At 38.4% G+C, this 19,633-nt stretch overlaps 2 protein-coding genes across 2 annotated transcripts; one reads left to right on the forward strand and one right to left on the reverse strand.

The window, feature by feature from the left end:
* Nucleotides 1–211: 211 nt before the first annotated feature.
* LOC139975932 (uncharacterized) lies at nt 212–3,302 on the forward strand. The gene is made up of 2 exons (XM_071984227.1): nt 212–746; nt 1,790–3,302. The coding sequence occupies exons 1-2, from the start codon at nt 523–525 to the stop codon at nt 2,751–2,753; spliced, it is 1,188 nt and encodes a 395-aa protein (XP_071840328.1). The 5' UTR covers nt 212–522; the 3' UTR covers nt 2,754–3,302.
* A 3,547-nt stretch (nt 3,303–6,849) lies between these two features.
* Nucleotides 6,850–16,941, reverse strand: LOC139976408 (methanethiol oxidase-like). The gene is given in 7 exon segments (XM_071985119.1): nt 6,850–7,066; nt 8,171–8,382; nt 10,930–11,051; nt 12,505–12,586; nt 13,343–13,524; nt 14,977–15,159; nt 16,863–16,941. Coding segments are annotated over 7 exon segments (1,077 nt in total).
* Between the last annotated feature and the right edge of the window lie 2,692 nt (nt 16,942–19,633).

A 19,633-nucleotide genomic window follows, 5' to 3' on the forward strand; every position in this document is an offset into this window, starting at 1 on the left:
CAGTGGTATAGAGATTTCTTTATACTGTTACACCTAACCTACACAATACATTCGCCCTTTTAAAGGAATTTCCTCTCCTGCATGGATCATTTGCATATTAATATAAAGTACACCAAAATACGTCATGGCGCTACTGTACATCACTTCTCAACGAGAACCATAGCAAATTCGCTATAAGATGGGTTACAAAGGGAATCTGTGCAAAAAGAATTGAGATCTCAATTCATGGAATTCGGTCGAAGACACACTTGATCCTTTGTTGATATTTTTTTAAGTACCTAATTGTTGTACGAATTGCTGATACTGATGCACACAGGTAGCTAGGTGTGTCGACTGTATGTTGTACCTACGAATAAAGACGCAGTTTACAGCCTAACGAATTGTAGCATTCCGGTTAAACTGATTTCGGTACCTGGAAATGAGGACTGAACTGAAACAGGCTTAGTTTTAAAATTATAGACCTCTTTTACTCTGCCTTTGATTTCTTTGTGCAAATTTCAGGAGAAACTTGAAAATCCAAATATGCTACAAAAACGTGCTCTTCGATGGATAATGGAATACCCCGTCGAGAAGAACATCGGAGGCATTGCTATACACGCAAATTTGGTGAACAGAATTTGCCGTCAAGTCCGTTCCAAAAGATTATACGGGTTTTTCTTGGTTTTAACAGCTCTGTGTTTAGTTTCACTGCAGTGTTCGAAACACAGACACCTTCCTGGGTATGTTGCAGAGGTAAAGACTTCTAGGTAAGTTGCCTACAAACATTAGCCTACATGAAGTAATGCCACTCAACTATACTCTCCTAAATATGTTGGTGTTAGAGATTTTGTATAAAACTCTGATTTTGAATATGAAAATGTCGCTGACATGTTTGACTCTTATAGGCGATATAAGTTATAGAATTTTGGCCAGTGGGGGGGGGGGGGTGATGGGGAGCCCTATCCTACATTTGTTTGTTATCATCAGTTACAACCCCAAAACGAGTTCATTTTTAGATTTTCCAATATCACCCGTAAGTGATGGTTCAAATCTTTTCCGGCTGAACTGAGAAATCTGACTAAGATATTTCCCCTGACTGACGATCGGAGGGTGGGTGGGGGGGGGGAGGGGTGGCCTTCCGCCCTACTGCTAAAGTATGCAAGAAATAACAACATTGATCAATATTTTGACTTTTAAACGTAAAGACTGAGATACAATAGTCGGATAGAAAGTCGTTGATATAGGCGTACGGATCTGATCGTATACAGAACCCGTGATAGATAGAATTTTAAATTTTTAACGGAAAATCGTTGAATCAGGCTTGACTAATTGTTCTTACCTTTAAACTGATTTGCATTTAAACTGATTTGCATTTTATAATGATTTGCATTTAACATAACAAATTTAATAGGATTAAGACCGTTATCAGTTAAATTAAAAAATGATAGATTTACAGTAATCTCATTATCTGACTGCAGAAGGAGAATTGTTTAACATTTTTGCGAAATAAAGCGCCCTCTATTATATTATGAAACTCTCGCGCCTTGATTGAAAATTTTCTAATAATGTGCGTGGTTCTCGCGGCTTACACGGTGGCTCAGTTCTCATGTCTCAGAGGATACAAAAACACCGGCACCATAGCATCCTGCAATGGCTTTTAGGGGTGAATTTGTTATTGACATAAAGTTTCAAAGAAAAGAATATTGTATTGTACATCTCAGAAACGAAAAAGCTACGCAAATGGTAGCCTTTGTTAATCTTTTGTAAACTAAAAACCAAAAGAAGAAATTGCATTTTTTTGGCTTCACAGATTTCTCAATGATGTTGATGATGATGAAGCAAGCATTAATCAGCAACAGAAGGCAATGATTGGTCCAGATTTTGCCAAGATAATTCACGGAGGTAACTCCTTGCCTAATTACTTCCTGACTTCTGGACTAGATGATTCAGTATACAAAAATACTAGCCTCAGTTTTGTACATTATCCTAAAGGAGGTGGAACGACAATCAAAGATTGCGTTCGTAAAATGAACCAAAAATACGGCAAAGCAAAACCGTTCACCGTCTTTGCTAAAAACGCGGGAGAAACGAAAGAGAAGCTGTTAAACGGTGGCTTTGACGATGTAGATTTCTTCATGGGGACTTACGGGTTCAGTCTGTGTGAGTACTTAACACCGAGACGATGTGCATACTTTACCGTATTGAGGGATCCATATGACAGAATGGTATCTCACTATTTCTTCTGTAAATATGGTGGAGGATCGAATGCACCGTGCAACCAACCGATTGAGGAATTTGCACTTTTAGTTCGAAGTGTCTTCTTCCACCAGTTGACTTCCCTTCACAAATGTCAAAAAGGCACCGCACCAGAAGAAGGAGGGGGATGGATGTGTGACAGGGAGCAGTTAGAGGTTGGGAAATTTGTCAATGGAACAGACATTGAGATGGTTCTAAATTACGCAGAGCAACAAATGGAAGAAATGTTTGCAGTGGTTGGTATTCTGGAAGAACTGGACACTACCCTGTTACTCCTGCAAGAAGCTCTGGGTTTACCGTTTCATGATGAATGTCAAAATTATCATTCTAACGCAAAACCCAAAGAAAGTGACGAACGGAAGCAGGAGAGAATTCAAGCGAAGAAATTGTTGATGGAGAATAAAGATGTTGAGAGGGCTCTAGGAGCAGATGTCAGACTATACCAGAGGGCGAAGAAAATATTTGAGAAACAAAAGGAGAGATCTCTGGACTTTAATAGGTCATTTGACAAAAAGTAACATAATTTATGAAATGTCAAAACATTTTACCAAGTTCAGCTGACGCATCTGTCATAACTATAAATGAATACAAAAACAGTGTTCTCAAAGTAATATGATTATACTATCGACGTTACTTATGTTATGTTAAATTTATATTTCTTTTTACATTTTGTTATGTTTATATTTATTTTTACATTATTTAAGTTCAGATGAAGTATTTCTCACTAGTCCAGTTCTTTGTGTCATTATAGTCGAACTAATACATTGACAACAACGCAAGATCCAAACTAGATTGTCGAGGCGAATCCAGCTGGGAAGATTTTCATAAATGGACAATAAATGGACAATAAAAACAATAATATTTTTTTCTATAGAAAATATATGTTGATCAAGGGCAAAGGAGATAATTAGAAACAAACAGAAATTTAAGTCACTTGAGAATAAGAAATTACTTTATAAAGTTTCGAAGAATGTAAACGCATATGATATTGTTTGTTCTGTTTTTCCCCGAATGGTTAGGATAGCGAAAGAATTTTCAACAAAATGAAAATAAAACTAAAATCTTGTCATGTTTCGTATCTCTTTATTAACTTGTTCCCAGTGGATCGACTATTCAATCTTCCATAATTTATCTGCCATATAGAACTCAAGCTCTGCCTCTTTCCACTATATCATCTCCACCCCCCCTCCCCGCCCCTCTCCCCGTCTTTTTTTCAAACACTACTGTATTTTTTCATCTCACTGAATGAGGGTGTGAATGTTTGTGTATAGTTTTCTGGAAGGCTGGGAGAAAGATGTTTGATCCTCATATACCAGAAGAGGTTTTGAAGGAGTTGCTCTCCACCCACAACCTGTTTATTCGTATAGTATATTCGCTAAAAATCATCCTGTAACGAAGTCAAGTTCACAGCAAATATATATACGCACACGAATAGAGGTTACGAATACAGGTTACGAGTAGTGACTGTCCTGTTCCATGTTGCAATTGGTACGTATTGCTCGAAACGGGCGGCGATTTGCTTCTAATATTGGGGGGGGGGGGACATTTGCTTGGGTGCAGGCGCGTAGCAACTTTCATCCCCAAAATTGTTCGCGCGCTTCGTTATATTTTGTATATCTATAAACATAAATATATATATATATATATATATATATATATATATATATATATATATATATATATATATATATATGGTTGCTACAGCCCTTTTCCTTTTTCCTTTTTTATCGGCGGTCCGTCTAGCAAATTCATTCTAAAAACTACTTTCGGTGAAAGTCTGTGACGTTTTTTGGTGATATATTAGTAGCAAATTGTGACACGGTTAGACAGGCGCGGTGCGAGAAGTTTGCCAAGGGAGGGGCGAAGCTTGTAGGCAAACTATCTAAGCGTAGCGCCACCAAAAGTTGGCGCGAAGCGCACAAGAAAATTTTGGCCGAAAATGCCTCCCAGATCGCTGGAAATGGCACTTCCCATGCCTTGTAGGTTGCATCTAAGCATTTTCTATTTTGAAATCACTAGCGATATCATAAAAACATATATATCCCCCACATAAAATATTGGGGGGGGGACATGACCGTCCCCCCATGATCGCCGCCCATGGCTCGAAATGCTATATAACTGAGCATGATAAAACTAATGGAATTGAATTGCTTACATCGAATGATAGGAGGAACTACTCATAACAGTGAAATGACTTTTCTGTGAATGTAGGTGCATAAGGACGCCTGCAGATCATGTAATACTCACTGCCAACACATGCAAGCAATGCCATATCGTAACAATCGCTGCTTCTAGTACTATCTGTACAATCAGACACTCAACACTGGTTTGCATTTATCACCAGCAGTAATTTTATTTAGAGACTCTCATGAAGATGGACCCATCCTGATGCTCTACCAAGTACAAGCCCTGCCACTGCAAAGAGTACAATCCCTGCCAGTCCCCCTTCAAATTCACCCTCCTGAAATTATATATGGGATTGCTATATAGTAATCAGCCTATGGAGCCTTGATGGTATCTAGACAGGGGACTTTGTACTGGGTATATTTTCAAGCACAACTAGTTTTGTGGAAACATGCAGATTATACAACAGGCAATTATATAAGACACATGAGAGGGCATGTTGGCTTAAAAATGGCCAGACAAACATCTAGTTCACCCACTGAAAAGAGAGTGGTTGCCACTCTGACACCACGATGAGGTCAGCTTTGAGGGACTTTTGGTCAGAGAACTTTTTTTTTTTAAGAATGACAACACATTTTTTATAATTTTTTTGGTCACTTTATTCCTCGTCCATATTACATAAAACTTTTTAAAAACACTATGAAGAAACTTGAGGTAGAGCAGTAGGACTGCAAGTCCAGGATTGGCAGAAAAATTGGTCGAACAGTTGAGGTATATGAATACAATAATATATCACCCTATATATGACATTAGTATATATGATATAAATATATATGATATTAATATATATGATATATGATAAATATGTATGATATAAATATATTACCCTATATATGATATAAGTAACAATTTATATATGCTCCCAGCAAAAAAGTGTACCTTAGTCTCACAGCGGTAAACTATGGTTAAATTGGGGGTAAAACATGGTAAATTTGCCACAGTAGCCCTTTAGAATAAAATTATGGTACATACATATTCTACTTTACAGAAACTATATTCTGTAAACCTTTTTAACCGTTATATTGTTGTCATGCTTGTTTTGACTGCAGCATGTTGACCAAATATGTTACATATAAAAGAGTATGCCATAATATACATACGACATCATGACATACAGTATGAGTTGCTTTGTCGTAGGTTTCAACTAGGCCAATTATGATACAATCCACCAATGGGTGAAATATAAGGTAATTTGTGGTGTACTGATTATAATTAAGACAAGTAGGGAAACTGTTGTGCAATTGGGATACGACTCTGGTAACTTTAGGTTAAAACTGTAGTACAATTAAGGTAAAACCATGGTACAATTAAGGTAAAACTAATTGGCACAGCTTTAGGGTAAAATTGTGGTTAATTAGGGTAGAACTATGGTAATGCCATAGTCCACAGAGTAAAATTTGTAAATAGTGAAGATCAAATAGAAAGTGATAAATGGAAACTATGGTACTATGGAAAAAACTGTGGTAAACCTCATCCATAGGACCAAAATACCCGTCAAATTTTGGTATTGTACCACAGATTACCATGGAATAATGGTGGTATTTTGCTGTGGTTAGTGTGAGGTAGTTTTTTCCCTATGCTACACTTCATCTTCAGAGCTTGCATACTGTGTTGAAAGAAGATGAGCATTTTCTGCTCCTATATTTCAGGGCTATAGTAAAATAAAATTGTGGTTAATTAGGGTAGAACTATGGTAATGCCATAGTCCACATAGAGTAAATTTGAGATAAAACCATGGTGAAGATGAAATAGAAAGTGATAAATGGAAACTATGGTACTATGGAAAAAACTGTGGTAAACCTTATCCATAGTGCCAGAATACCCGTCAAATTTTGGTATTGCACCACAGATTACCATGGAAAAGTGGTGGTATTTTGCTGTGGTTAGTGTGAGGTAGTTTTTTCCTAGGCTACACTTCATCTTCAGAGCTTGCATACTGTGTTGAAAGAAGATGAGCATTTTCTGCTCCTATATTTCAGGGCTAGTCTATCATAAAATAATGACTATTAAGTATGAGTTGTGTACACTATAGTATGACATGAGCGTTTGTCACAAACTAAAAGCAATGTACACCATTACGTGTACACGAAGAGCCAATACAAAGTCCTAACATCTGTATTACATAGCGCTGTGTTTTGCCGTAAGTTTATACGATGATTATTGACAAGACTAGGACATTTCCAATCTCGAATTTGGTATCAATGCAAAGAGCATAGTCTAATCTAGCAAATTTTGCCATAAATGTGCATTTTGCTCCTGTAATGAAGTCAAGTTCACAGCAAGTTTAACAGCACTTTTTGGAACCATGAAAAAAGGCGCCAAAAAAAAAAAAAAAAAACCTCCACCTCCCCCTTGCTGTATCAGATCCCCCTTCCATTCAGATCCCCCTTCCATTCTTAAATGTGAACAAGGCTCAGAGAGTCGAGGCCTTCACATCTTTGTCAATCTGTGATGGCGATGAATCCTCCGGAATAAAGGGTGTCTACGGTTTTGCCTCCGTCTCCACGAGAAAGGTCCCGGATATCGCATCTCGTGAGCCAAGCATGGTCCGTTGGGTTCCTTTCCAAAATCCACCAAGAAGCTCCGGTTGAGGGTCATTCCTCCTTTATCTGTGTCGATATCGATTTGTAGCATGACTGAGCCAGTTCTATTTGACAAAAGAAAAGAGAGAGACATAAAACAAAAGGAAGTTGTATGAACGACAGAAAAAGCGTTAAGAAAATAGAACAACACACAGAGATGGATTCAGAGAATTCAGAAAGAGTACCATGTGCTTAAAGCAGGTTCCTAATGATGGACTGAAGTATTTAGTTCTCTTTTTTAAACAGATTTCAAATATCATATGCACCAAAAAACCTGCATGTTTCCCTAGTGTGGCAAAATAAACATTTCATGAGGGAAAGAGTTAACTGCCATGAGTAACTTCCCCAAAACAGCTCAGTTTTAGAAGAATCTTATTCCAATTGGGATCAGATCAGATCAGAAATGTAATTTGTCTATGCACATGCAAGATTTCAGTCTTGATCAAGGCTAAATATATGTCATCATCCAGCCAAATGTATTTCATGTTTTTTAAGTATGTTTTTCTTCCCATTTTTCTATTTCAACGTTCAATAGTTTATAATAGAGATGGGGTTTACAAACTACATTATCGAAAATAATGACGTGCGTCTCAGGGGTCAGACCTGTTGACATTCCACCTTGAAAACAGGAAGAAAAAAAAACAAAGAGGAAGTAAAAGGTATCAGATCCCTGCAGTGGCACTATGACATCACAGATATAAAGATAATTATTATAAAGATTATTATTATATAAAGATTATAAGGAGTGTTAGCTCAGTGGTTAACGCCGGTACCTTCCAATCATAAGGTGGCGAGTTCGAGTCACTCCAAGATTAATGTATGTTGTCCAGTTACAGAGATGTTGACAATTCATAATCATGGACGTTAAATATGAATCTAAGAGACTGACTTCGGTCAGCTTGCGGCTTTGATAAGCCAATGAGGCTTCTTCGCGAGTTCCTGCTTGCAGGAGGATCTAAAATACATACATACATACATATATAATAAAAAAGGCCTATATACCTCATGTACATGACTATTACAGTACGATATCTCCCAAACGGAGCAAGCTTCTTTTCAGCTATTTTAGGGTGGGGGAGAAGGGGGGGTTGGGTGGGGACCTCTGTTGTACAGCTAAAAAAGGATGGTTGGGTCTGTGTCCCATTCAAAAGTGGTTCCAGTGATCTTACTTGATCATATTCGGATAGAATTGTTTGTCCCATGCACTGAAGAGGGATGTCGTAACGTAAAGCCTCTTGCCGTCTAGACTCAGCTGCAACATCTGTGGACCACCGGTCACCTCGCGAGCTTTGACATGCACAGACGGCGGCTGTTCTTGTAGTTCCTCGTCATGGGTGACCTTCACAGGTCCGTCAGCAGTGATTGATCCACCCAGAAATAACTGTGGGGAATCAGAATTGAAGATGACATAAACCAATTCAAGGTTGAATGGTTTTGTTTTGTTTACATACTTGTCATCTATCTCAGTAAAACCAAAGAATTTACATTCACTTCTACCTAAAGCATCCTCCTCTACCTACCCAACCTCCTCTGCTAAAACTTCTCTGACAGAATCCACATCTACCTATCAAATATCCACTCTAAGACTTACCTCTACCTACCCAACCTCCTCTACTAAAACTTCTCTGACAGAATCCACATCTACCTATCAAATATCCACTCTAAACTTACCTCTACCTTCCCAACCTCCTATACTAAAACTTCTCTGACAGAATCCACATCTATCTATCAAATATCCACTCTCAAACTTACCTCTACCTACCCAACCTCCTCTACTAAAACTTCTCTGACAGAATCCACATCTACCTATCAAATATCCACTCTCAAACTTACCTCTACCTACCCAACCTCCTCTACTAAAACTTCTCTGACAGAATCCACATCTACCTATCAAATATCCACTCTAAACTTACCTCTACCTTCCCAACCTCCTCTACTAAAACTTCTCTGACAGAATCCACATCTATCTATCAAATATCCACTCTCAAACTTACCTCTACCTACCCAACCTCCTCTTCTAAACCTTCTCTGACAGAATCCACATCTACCTATCAAATATCCACTCTCAAACTTACCTCTACCTACCCAACCTCCTCTACTAAAACTTCTCTGACAGAATCCACATCTACCTATCAAATATCCACTCTCAAACTTACCTCTACCTACCCAACCTCCTCTACTAAAACTTCTCTGACAGAATCCACATCTATCTATCAAATATCCACTCTCAAACTTACCTCTACCTACCCAACATCCTCTACTAAAACTTCTCTGACAGAATCCACATCTATCTATCAAATATCTACTCTCAAACTTACCTCTACCTACCCAACATCCTCTACTAAAACTTCTCTGACAGAATCCACATCTACCTATCAAGTATCCACTCTAAAACTTACCTCTACCTACCCAACCTCCTCCACTAAAACTTCTCTGACAGAATCCACATCTATCTATCAAGTATCCACTCTCAAACTTACCTCTACCTATCCAACCTCCTCCACTAAAACTTCTCTGACAGAATCCACATCTATCTATCAAATATCCACTCTCAAACTTACCTCTACCTATCCAGCCTCCTCCACTAAAACTTCTCTGACAGAATCCACATCTACCTATCAAGTATCCACTCTCAAACTTACCTCTACCTACCCAGCCTCCTCCACTAAAACTTCTCTGACAGAATCCACATCTACCTATCAAGTATCCACTCTCAAACTTACCTCTACCTACCCAGCCTCCTCCACTAAAACTTCTCTGACAGAATCCACATCTACCTATCAAGTATCCACTCTCAAACTTACCTCTACCTACCCAGCCTCCTCCACTAAAACTTCTCTGACAGAATCCACATCTACCTATCAAGTATCCACTCTCAAACTTACCACTACCTACCCAGCCTCCTCCACTAAAACTTCTCTGACAGAATCCACATCTACCTATCAAGTATCCACTCTCAAACTTACCACTACCTACCCAGCCTCCTCCACTAAAACTTCTCTGACAGAATCCACATCTACCTATCAAATATCCACTCTAAAGCTTACCTCTACCTATCCAACCTCCTCCACTAAAACTTCTCTGACAGAATCCACATCTATCTATCAAATATCCACTCTAAAGCTTACCTCTACCTATCCAACCTCCTCCACTAAAACTTCTCTGACAGAATCCACATCTATCTATCAAATATCCACTCTAAAACTTACCTCTACCTATCCAACCTCCTCTACTTAAAAATCTTCTGACATAATCCACATCTACCTATCAGGTGTCCACTCTAAAGCTTACCTCTACCTACTGTACCCACCCTCCTCTATTAGGACTTCTCTGACAAAATCCAATCTACCGTCTCCTCTTCCCAATCATTTTCTGATATAAATACAATTTAAGACAGTTCTACCTACACTTACTCCTATAACTACCTTAACTTCCTCTACCCGACCATCTCTAATAACTACACATTTACATCCACCTCTACCTTCTTATTCCCTTTTACCAGAGCTTCTCTGAAAAACCCAAAAACTACGAGCAGCTCTTTAATACTACACATCCTCCTTCTCTCTCTGTGTACTGTATACCACTTAAAGGAGCATTCCCAGACATCTCATTTTAGTGGTGAACTTCCTTAACTATAAAGAATCATTGCTAGTCGACGCTTCGCCTCAATTGTAAGATCATTAGCATATCGACAATAAAGTTCTGCGGCCTAATGTCATGTTAGTGTTGTTATTTCTGAGTGCTTGACTCAAGTTTGTACTGAGCTGATATGATGATGGTCGTTAAGAAATTTTTACTATCGTGAAGAACATCATCGAGTTGCATAATTTCTATTATGGAAATACTGAACATAGTGACTTAGTTACTTAGTGGGTTACTTTCATTTGCATAAAAGTTTTATGTGGAGTTATTAAAAGATGATTCATACTTGTCCAACTAGCTTTGGGCTTCTTGTGTCCGACACGTCGTACTGCCTGATGTCTCCGTGAAGCCAGTTACTGAATTAGAGGAAACGGTCGTCCATATAGAGCAAGATGTCCGTGATTATCCCTGAAAAATTAATGACGGAATAATCAGTATCAAACTACGGACGGAACGATCATTCGTGGGCAGTAATCTTTACATCTTTAGGAGTGTTAGCTCAGTGGTTAACGCCGGTGCCTTCCAATCATAAGGTCCCAGTTCGAGTCACTCCAAGATTAATGTATGTTGTCCAGTTACAGAGTTGTTGACAATTCATAATCATGGACGTTAAATATGAATGTAAGAGACTGACTTTGGTCAGCTTGCGGCTTTGATAAGCCAATGAGGCTTCTTTACGAGTTCCTGCTTGCAGGAGGATCTAAAATACATACATACATACATAGTCAGACCGGTTAACCAAAAACAAAACCCCTTTCTAATACTTGAAATACTCATGAGATCAGTGGTGTCCCCCGACGGTCTGTGAGGAACAAGACCGGCAGCTGCGTAAAATAGGCCCTCCCGCCGCGCCTAGGAGGCAGTAATCTGCTTAACACGGAGCAGCCACACACTACATATATGTGCATGTGGGAGACGTGTACGTAAAACATGTACACATGCAGTTTAAAGGTGTACCCTTTCGTGAAAACCAATATAGATATTAAACAAATGACTCGCACACAGAATGTTCTATTTTGTGAAGTATACTGTCATATATAACAAACTTCAAATTTGAGCCTCTAATTTCGTGATCATTTCAGTCTGGTAACCAGCGACAGAGACGCATTCTCCTCACTGAAAGAAAATGCCTACGTCATGCCAAGAACTGCTGAATCATCAAAGATAACTTGATCAGTCTTCAGCACATGAATGTGGCATGTATAATGCAAAGAATAAATATGACATGCAATTTTCTGTTTCTCTGACATACAACAAATAGAGGAAAATTTTGGCTGAAAATGCCTCCCAGATCACTGGAAATGGCACTTCCCAGGACCATGGGTTGGCGTGAAGCGTACAAGAAAATTTTGGCCGAAAATGCCTCCCAGATTGCTGGATATGACACTTCTCATGCCTTGATGTAACATGATGTAACATGAATTTTTTGCATCTAAGCATTTTCTATTTTGAAATTACTAGCGATATTAAAAAAAAAAAAAAATGCTCAAGGGGGGGGGGGGAGTGGTCGCCCCCTTCGCCCCGCCCCTTGGCTACGCGCCTGGATAGCAATTGCAGGAACGAAGGTTTCAGGTAAACACGATTGTACAACAATCAAGGGAAAATGACTGATACAAACAGGATGAAGTAAACTTTGTTAACATTTGTACAGTTGGCAAGATTGATCACTCCTGGGAAACACACAAATGATCAGTGGGAAGAACGCATACAATCTAACAGATTAAAGCTGCTTATTGCAACGATGGGCGATTATCGACAGAATTGGATTTCCACAGCTGCATTCTAAGCATATTCTTTAAAATTCACTGCCACCACTTCTGACAATTTCCAGTTCTATAATGGTTAAAACAAAGTTCTGTACCTGGCATATCCCCTGGTAGAGCCCAGCCATCGACTTTCTTTGGTGGGACCTGAATGACCTTTTCGGCTTCCCATGAACCGTTCTGATAACAAAGGAATGTGAAAGAAGCAAATTTCATAGCAGGAAGGTTTCCAAAATTGTGGTCTGGATACTCACAAAGTTAATTTAATGTGATGATGTTATGTGATTAAACAATCTACTGTGAGATGTCTACTGCTACAATAACACCAGTGCATCAGTGTTACACCTCATTCAAAACTAGGTCAGATAACCGGCATTAGACGTTTCTTTTTGCGCAAGTCTTCACACCCTTTAGGGAAAACACTCAGTCAAAAACCCTCAATTGGTCAGAAATGGATCAAACTGCAGAAGGGGATATTACGATGTGCGACACATTCTCTTCATTGTGTCTCCTTCTCATTTGGTTTCTTTAAAGGGTGTGAAGACTCGCGCAAAAAGAAACGTCTAATGCCGGTAATCTGACCTAGTTTCGAATGAGATGTAACAGAAGTGTTGGACACCACCATGCATCGATCCCAAAAAACACACATACAAAGCTTGCTACCATCGGTAATTAGACACTAGTGTACAGTCAGTACATCTGTGGTCAATACCCACAGCACAGTGTACAAACAATACAGCGATGGACATCTCAGGTCCAGCTAAAGATAACAAAGTATCACGTTCATTACTGTACTGTATGCATTTTGTAGCGACACGAACAAAACGTCACTTGCAAGCAACAAAAAGTTAACTTTTTCAGATGGCCGCACGCGGTTTGGGGCGAGTCTTCAATGCCTTTAATGGAATTTGGAAGTAAAATTAAGTATCATCTCACCGATGCCTTGTAGAATCTGTAAACTGACGAGGCCAGGGTGCATCCGACGAACCCTTCCGATGCTCGTGGATTGTGCAAGAATCTGATTTCCAAGGGGATGCCCCCTTCGTCACCGAGATTAATTTATTGGAGATGTTTATGGCTATCCCAGTCCCAGACGTGCAGGCTCTTTCCGTACAGACCTGAAATGGAAGCCAACAAAAAGTCAATATTTTATCTCACATGTTTTAATTGCCAGCTTTCTAATCTAAGACGTGGGCAAATCCAGAATTCTTTTAGATTTGCTTGAAAGTAGTAAATCACATCCAAATCATGTGGGTGCAGGGGATTTATAGCACTAGATATATGCAGTGTGTTAGTTACCGTCTTATTATGAACACTGCGTTCAACGTTCGGTAACTGTAACAGTTCGGATCAGTTTAAGCGTGCGATTTGTACCGCAACAAATTGACATGTTTTCATCACTATTTGCAGCTCCCTTCATAAAATCTACATCCAGCTGATACATACAGAGTCCCTTTATCATAGTAAATCTTCATGTATATCCTGGATACCTGACCAAGGTATTTAAATGGAAGCGTTTTACAGTTATTTCACCCTTTTTCCACTAGAAAAAACATGTTTTGATTGTCCTCGTCCAACTTGTAAATTAGATTATTAATCTTTTTTATGAAAGTATTGCATTATGACATAAACTGTAAAAGGGTGACATTGTCGTCTGCCTAGTCGCATGTTTTAAAGTAAATCAACGGGTATAGAAGACTGATCAGAAAGTTTATATACAAGAACAGGATTCCTGACCAAGGACATCAGGATCAACAAGTTCTGTTCTCGGAGAACCGAGTTAATTTAATGCAGTCCTATTAAAGTTGACGATGATCGCCCCTTAATATGACTTTATTAGATGACGGTGCCATGTACGGTGACCACTGGCATGACATCAAAAATGGTGGAAACATCGAGGACGGAGTCGAGGATATACAAGAAGACATAGGCTGCAAGCCGTGAAACTGTATTTGAAAAGTTTGTGAGAAACCCTGGGGTTTAATACAAATTTCACGATATCCTACTCGCAGGCTTTAACGAGTCCACGCATAGAGTCAAACCGCTGGCTGTGCGCATAGTCACGTGGTTAATGCATGCATATGCATGATGCAAAATGAATTAGGGTGCAAGTATCAGTTTACTATACAGATCGAAATTATGGCAAGCAGCCAAAAAATATCACCCGTGGGGCTGATATTAACAATGTGCATAGTAGCTGTAGGATTCCTTCCTTTCAGTTTTTCTGTCTCTCTGTCAAATGAGTCTTGAGAGCTCCATGACCCTACCTATAGTCCGATGATGGATTAATCGACGCTGTAAAGTTATTGACTTGGGTGGATTTATAAAATAAAGACGTGACAAGTCTCTGACTTCAACACATATCTCTTTACAAGGAAAACATAAATATAACTAGAACGGAAATAACAAATGAGAGACATCAGGTAGGAATGTGAAGTGAAGGCACACGCCTCGTGTACTGCATATATTTATCAATGGTTGGAGACTTCTGATTGGTCTATTCGAATAACATGTACACGTCACGTTTTAACATAAAGTTATGTAACACATCACATTACAGATGCACTCACCGTTGGCGTAGTCGTTGGGATCGAATGCTTTCAAGAAGGCCTTCGGGGCTCCCAATTCGGTACTGATCAACACTTTATGGTACGGCTGATACCAAAAATCATATCCGAACGGCGGATTGAATCCAGGAGCCTCCCAGTTGCCTTTCACTTTAAAGGTCTCGCCGTCTAGCAATAAAAATCCACCTGGTTGTAAAAGAAAAATATCAATACAAACTATTATAACTTTAACGAGTAATTGAAAACCGTCAAGGGAAATTTGGTACGAGCGATACAAAGACTGCATGATCTTGAGTTGGAGAATGGAAACATTCCCACTACACAGATAGAAAATACTGAGGGTAAGGTTAAACTTGTACCAAACCCACAACAGAACAATAAGGCAACACGTAGTGGCAGAGTGATCAAACCAATCCAGAGATTAGATTTGTAGAAATTGTAAGTTGATATTGCAGAATGGAGATACCTGTGTTGTTATGCACAATGATAATTAATGTTCTTGAGTTTATTGTTGTTAAGGTAACTGATATTTGGAAGTTACATTTAAGGTTATTATTGTATGTTCTAATGAACTACAGTAACAGAATGACTATTTGTGTTTTAAGCAGAAGGTATTTCTTCCCTCATACATTGATTATCAGTACAGAACTGTTGAAATTAAGCTGTTAACTGTTACTACATTGCATTTTATATGTTAGGATGTTACCAAAGATACGATTTGTTTAATAACCGGAAGTGAGTAGGTCTATTTGATATTTGTAATATCAAGGTGGGAGAATGTGAACCACTAAAGTGAAGGTTTGGCATTCCATGATATCTTGTTATTATTGTTTGTTAGAACTATGGACCACTCGGAAACTGCAGGCTGCATAGCAATATGCATGCATGTATACACCTGGGATATAGTAAGTATCATTATTATACGGTAGTACAGGGCACAGTGGAGTCAGTTAATAAAGTCGAAGTCACGAAAACAGAATGTTGTGTTAGTGTCCTATTTATCCGACTCAACTAATTTGAGGAGCGGGTTAGTTAACCGTCCTTAAAAATACATACACGCACGCACGGACACGCAACCATGCACACACAAAAAGTCAGCACAGAGAAATTTGAGGTTGAAGAAGAGTTGAACGGATGAATTAAAGGAGCAATGAGATCACTTAAAATGACTTACTTATTTTGAACAGCTTCAATTAATAAACACTTTAGAGTTTTTTTTTTATAAATCTATAGTTATTGAGCACTTTTATGCACTAGCATACAATACTGGTATACTGGTTACCTGCAAATAAACTGTAGTTGTTGCAAAATAAATCCTTGTGATTTAGAATTTTTCTTGGAAGGAATAGATTTCATAGAAAACAGCTTCCATTGCTGCAGTGTTTTGCCTACATTACTCTAAGTATAATGAAATATTAGAGGAATCGGAAGGAACGTTGAACTGAAATACAGATATGGTTATTTGTGGAAGTGAATACTTGAGAGAAAATTAGTATTCCAATTAGGGGATAAATACGAGGGGAACCGGTCTTAAATTTGATTTGAGACCGATGATGACGTCATCGAGGAGGCTGAGCGGACCGAGGCGATAGCCGAGGTCCGCTGCCCTTCTCGATGACGTCATCAGAGGATGAACCGTTCAAATAAACGTTTACTGGGCCTGAGAATGAGCAGTTTTTGAAGAGGTTCCGAGCCCCATTGTATAATTGTTCGACAGGTTTGGACTTGTAGTAACCGCAGTGTTATTGCGAGTCTGAAAGATCGCTAGGCCTAGTCCCTGGTCAGTCATGTGGTTACTGCTAGAATTAGTAGTAGGTCTAGTGCTTACGTTATTGCTAGGCTTAGCGACAAGGTTTCTTCTGTTATAGTGTCAACATTGGACGCTTTACGCTTCGGTTCTTCGTTGAAGCACCTCGATAAGGTTGCTGACATTGACTCTAGCTCAAAATTAATCCCTAAGTCATTCATGTTACTCGAAGTATTTAGCTGGATGATTTAAGAAGTACGTACAGTGTGTATTGAGACTCGGTTTGTGAAAACATATACAGTACTACTGCTGTAACTAATTGCTAGTAGGCTGTATATACTGTACAGTATTCTTTTGCAATTTGAAACATTTCTTTGCCCATAAACATATTTGCATATACTCATGGCAATGTACACCATGTCTTCATTTCTTTTAATTATGACTTCATGATTAATTGCCACGGCAACAAACCAGTGTTTGTCTAACATTTCGATCCTGAAGCAATTCTCCTCTCTATACACTCGACCAGTCTCGAATTGCATTCGAGACTGGTCCAGTATACAGAAAGTTGGTTTAGTCATTTATGAATTGAAATTATAACCATGCTTTAACCAAAAACCTTCTAAAACCTGCATGCGAATATTTTAAATTAATTTAGTTGTCATTTATACGGATCAGACCCAACTGCTCATTTAAATCAAACTTGATTTTGAACCACTTTGCTTCTATAATATATAATTGACTCCACAATCACTTGTCCTCTAAGTTCATGTAGAGATTGAAAGGAGGTATTGAAACAAAGGATATATACCGATATTAAACCCAAATAGTCCCAGTTGCTATGATCAGCACGGACCCAGGAGCTGAAATGACACCGTACTTAAGACTACACATGATATCCCACGAAGCTGGATCAGATGGTCTGCAAAGGTTTCCATCTCTGATCTACATGTTACCACTTAAAGCAATAGCTCAAAACTGTGAATTTTATAGTAAAAACACTCTGGTTGATGCTAAGTACAACAAGCTCTAAAGGCATTGAAGACTCGCCCCAAACCGCGCTCTGAAAAATTTAACCTTCCATTGCTTGCAAGTGAAGTTTTCTTCTTGTCGCTACAAAATGCAGACAGTAATGAAACGTGATACCTTGTTATCTAATGAAACGTGATACCTTGTTATCTTTTATCTAGACCTCAGATGTCCATCGCTGCTATATACACTGTGTTGTGGGTAATGACTGTAGCTGTATGTATTGACTGTACACTAGTGTCTAATTACCGACGGTAGCAAGCTGTGTGTGTATTTTCTGGGATCGATGGTGGTGTCTAACACTTCTGTTACAAGCATTCCAAACTAGGTCAGATTACTGGCATGAGACATTTCTTTGTGCGCGAGTCTTCAATGCCTTTAACAACACCAACTAAAATCGAATGAAACATCTAGTCTAGTTTAATAGTTTCAGCATTTTATGCGTATCACTGAATGTTTCATTACATATGATTTTCCTTCTGTTGAATGGTCCTAGGTTACTTTTTTGAAAGGAAAAAAAAGCACATCATATTTGACCACAAAATTTGCCACAAATTTAAGTCACTCTTTTTGTTTGTGTGGTCTGATATTACTAATTACCTTAGTGTTTTAGGGATAAACGAGCAACAATACTAATTAACCTGTCCAGTGGCAAAGCAAGGAATTTGCAAAGGGAGGGGCGAAGCTTGTAAGCAAACTATCTAAGCGTAGCGCCACCATGAGCTGGCGCAAAGTTTACAAGAAAATTTTGGACGAAGATACCTCCCAGATCGCTGGAAATGGCACTTCCCAGGCCTTGTTACTTGCATCTTAGCATTTTTTATTTTGAAATTACTAGCGATATCATACAAAAATACAAAAAATATGCTCAAGGAGGGGGAGGCCGCCGCCCCCTTCTCCCCGCCCCTTGGCTACGCGCCTGAACCTGTTTCCAACTCTACATCTGCATTTTTCCTATCTACCTAAACTACTGTACAAGATCGACTGGAAAATTCTATTTAGTACTGTTTCATTAACTTCTAGAAATATTAACTCCCAACAGCTACAGATTCTCAATTAACCTACTACGTTCATTGAGGAAATAATGCCTTTTCTAAGTAGTAATAATAATAATAATAATTTATTCTTATAGCACTTTACATCAAAGAATGATCTCAAAGCATTTCACAAAATTGCATAAAATATTACAACTAAAAATTATTACAGCTTAAAAATAATCCTAATAATCCTAAAAATAATTATTAAAGCAATAAAATTCAGAAATTCATTCATTCATTCATTCATTTATTTGTTTTTTCACATAAATATTACAATGTGAATGGAAGTCTTCTGAAAAGCCTATGCTGGCTTAACAAAACAGAAGACTCCCATGAAGAAAATATAGAAAATAGTGAAAATAATGTTAATAACAATACGTATACGCTTCAATATGTGAATATGCTGCTATGCGACTATGCAGCTAAATCATAATTAATAAGACATGATAATTTCTTTAGTAAGACATTTACTAAATGTGGAGCTTGTTTTCTTAGTTTTTAAAGTTATTGACAGTGAATTCCAAATTTTGGTTGCACTGTTTCTGAGGCTTAACATACCAGTGCGTGTTTTATATGATTTATAATGTGCGTTGCTAGCCGTTCTGGTATTATGATTATGGAAATCTGTGTTGCTATTTATAAAATTTCGAAAACTGATTGGTAATGATCCATTCCAAGCCTTGTATGTAAATGTTGCAATATTAACTTTTATAATGTCATCCAATTTCAATAAATTGAGTTTCTTAAAGAGGGGGCTGGTATGTTCACGCCGTGCTGCGTGAGATATATGACGTATTGCACTCTTTTGAAGTATTTTAAGGTGACTTAAATGAGAAACACTTGTACC

The sequence above is a fragment of the Apostichopus japonicus genome, chromosome 11 (assembly GCF_037975245.1).
Source record: "Apostichopus japonicus isolate 1M-3 chromosome 11, ASM3797524v1, whole genome shotgun sequence".
In the NCBI taxonomy this organism is placed as follows: domain Eukaryota; kingdom Metazoa; phylum Echinodermata; class Holothuroidea; order Aspidochirotida; family Stichopodidae; genus Apostichopus; species Apostichopus japonicus.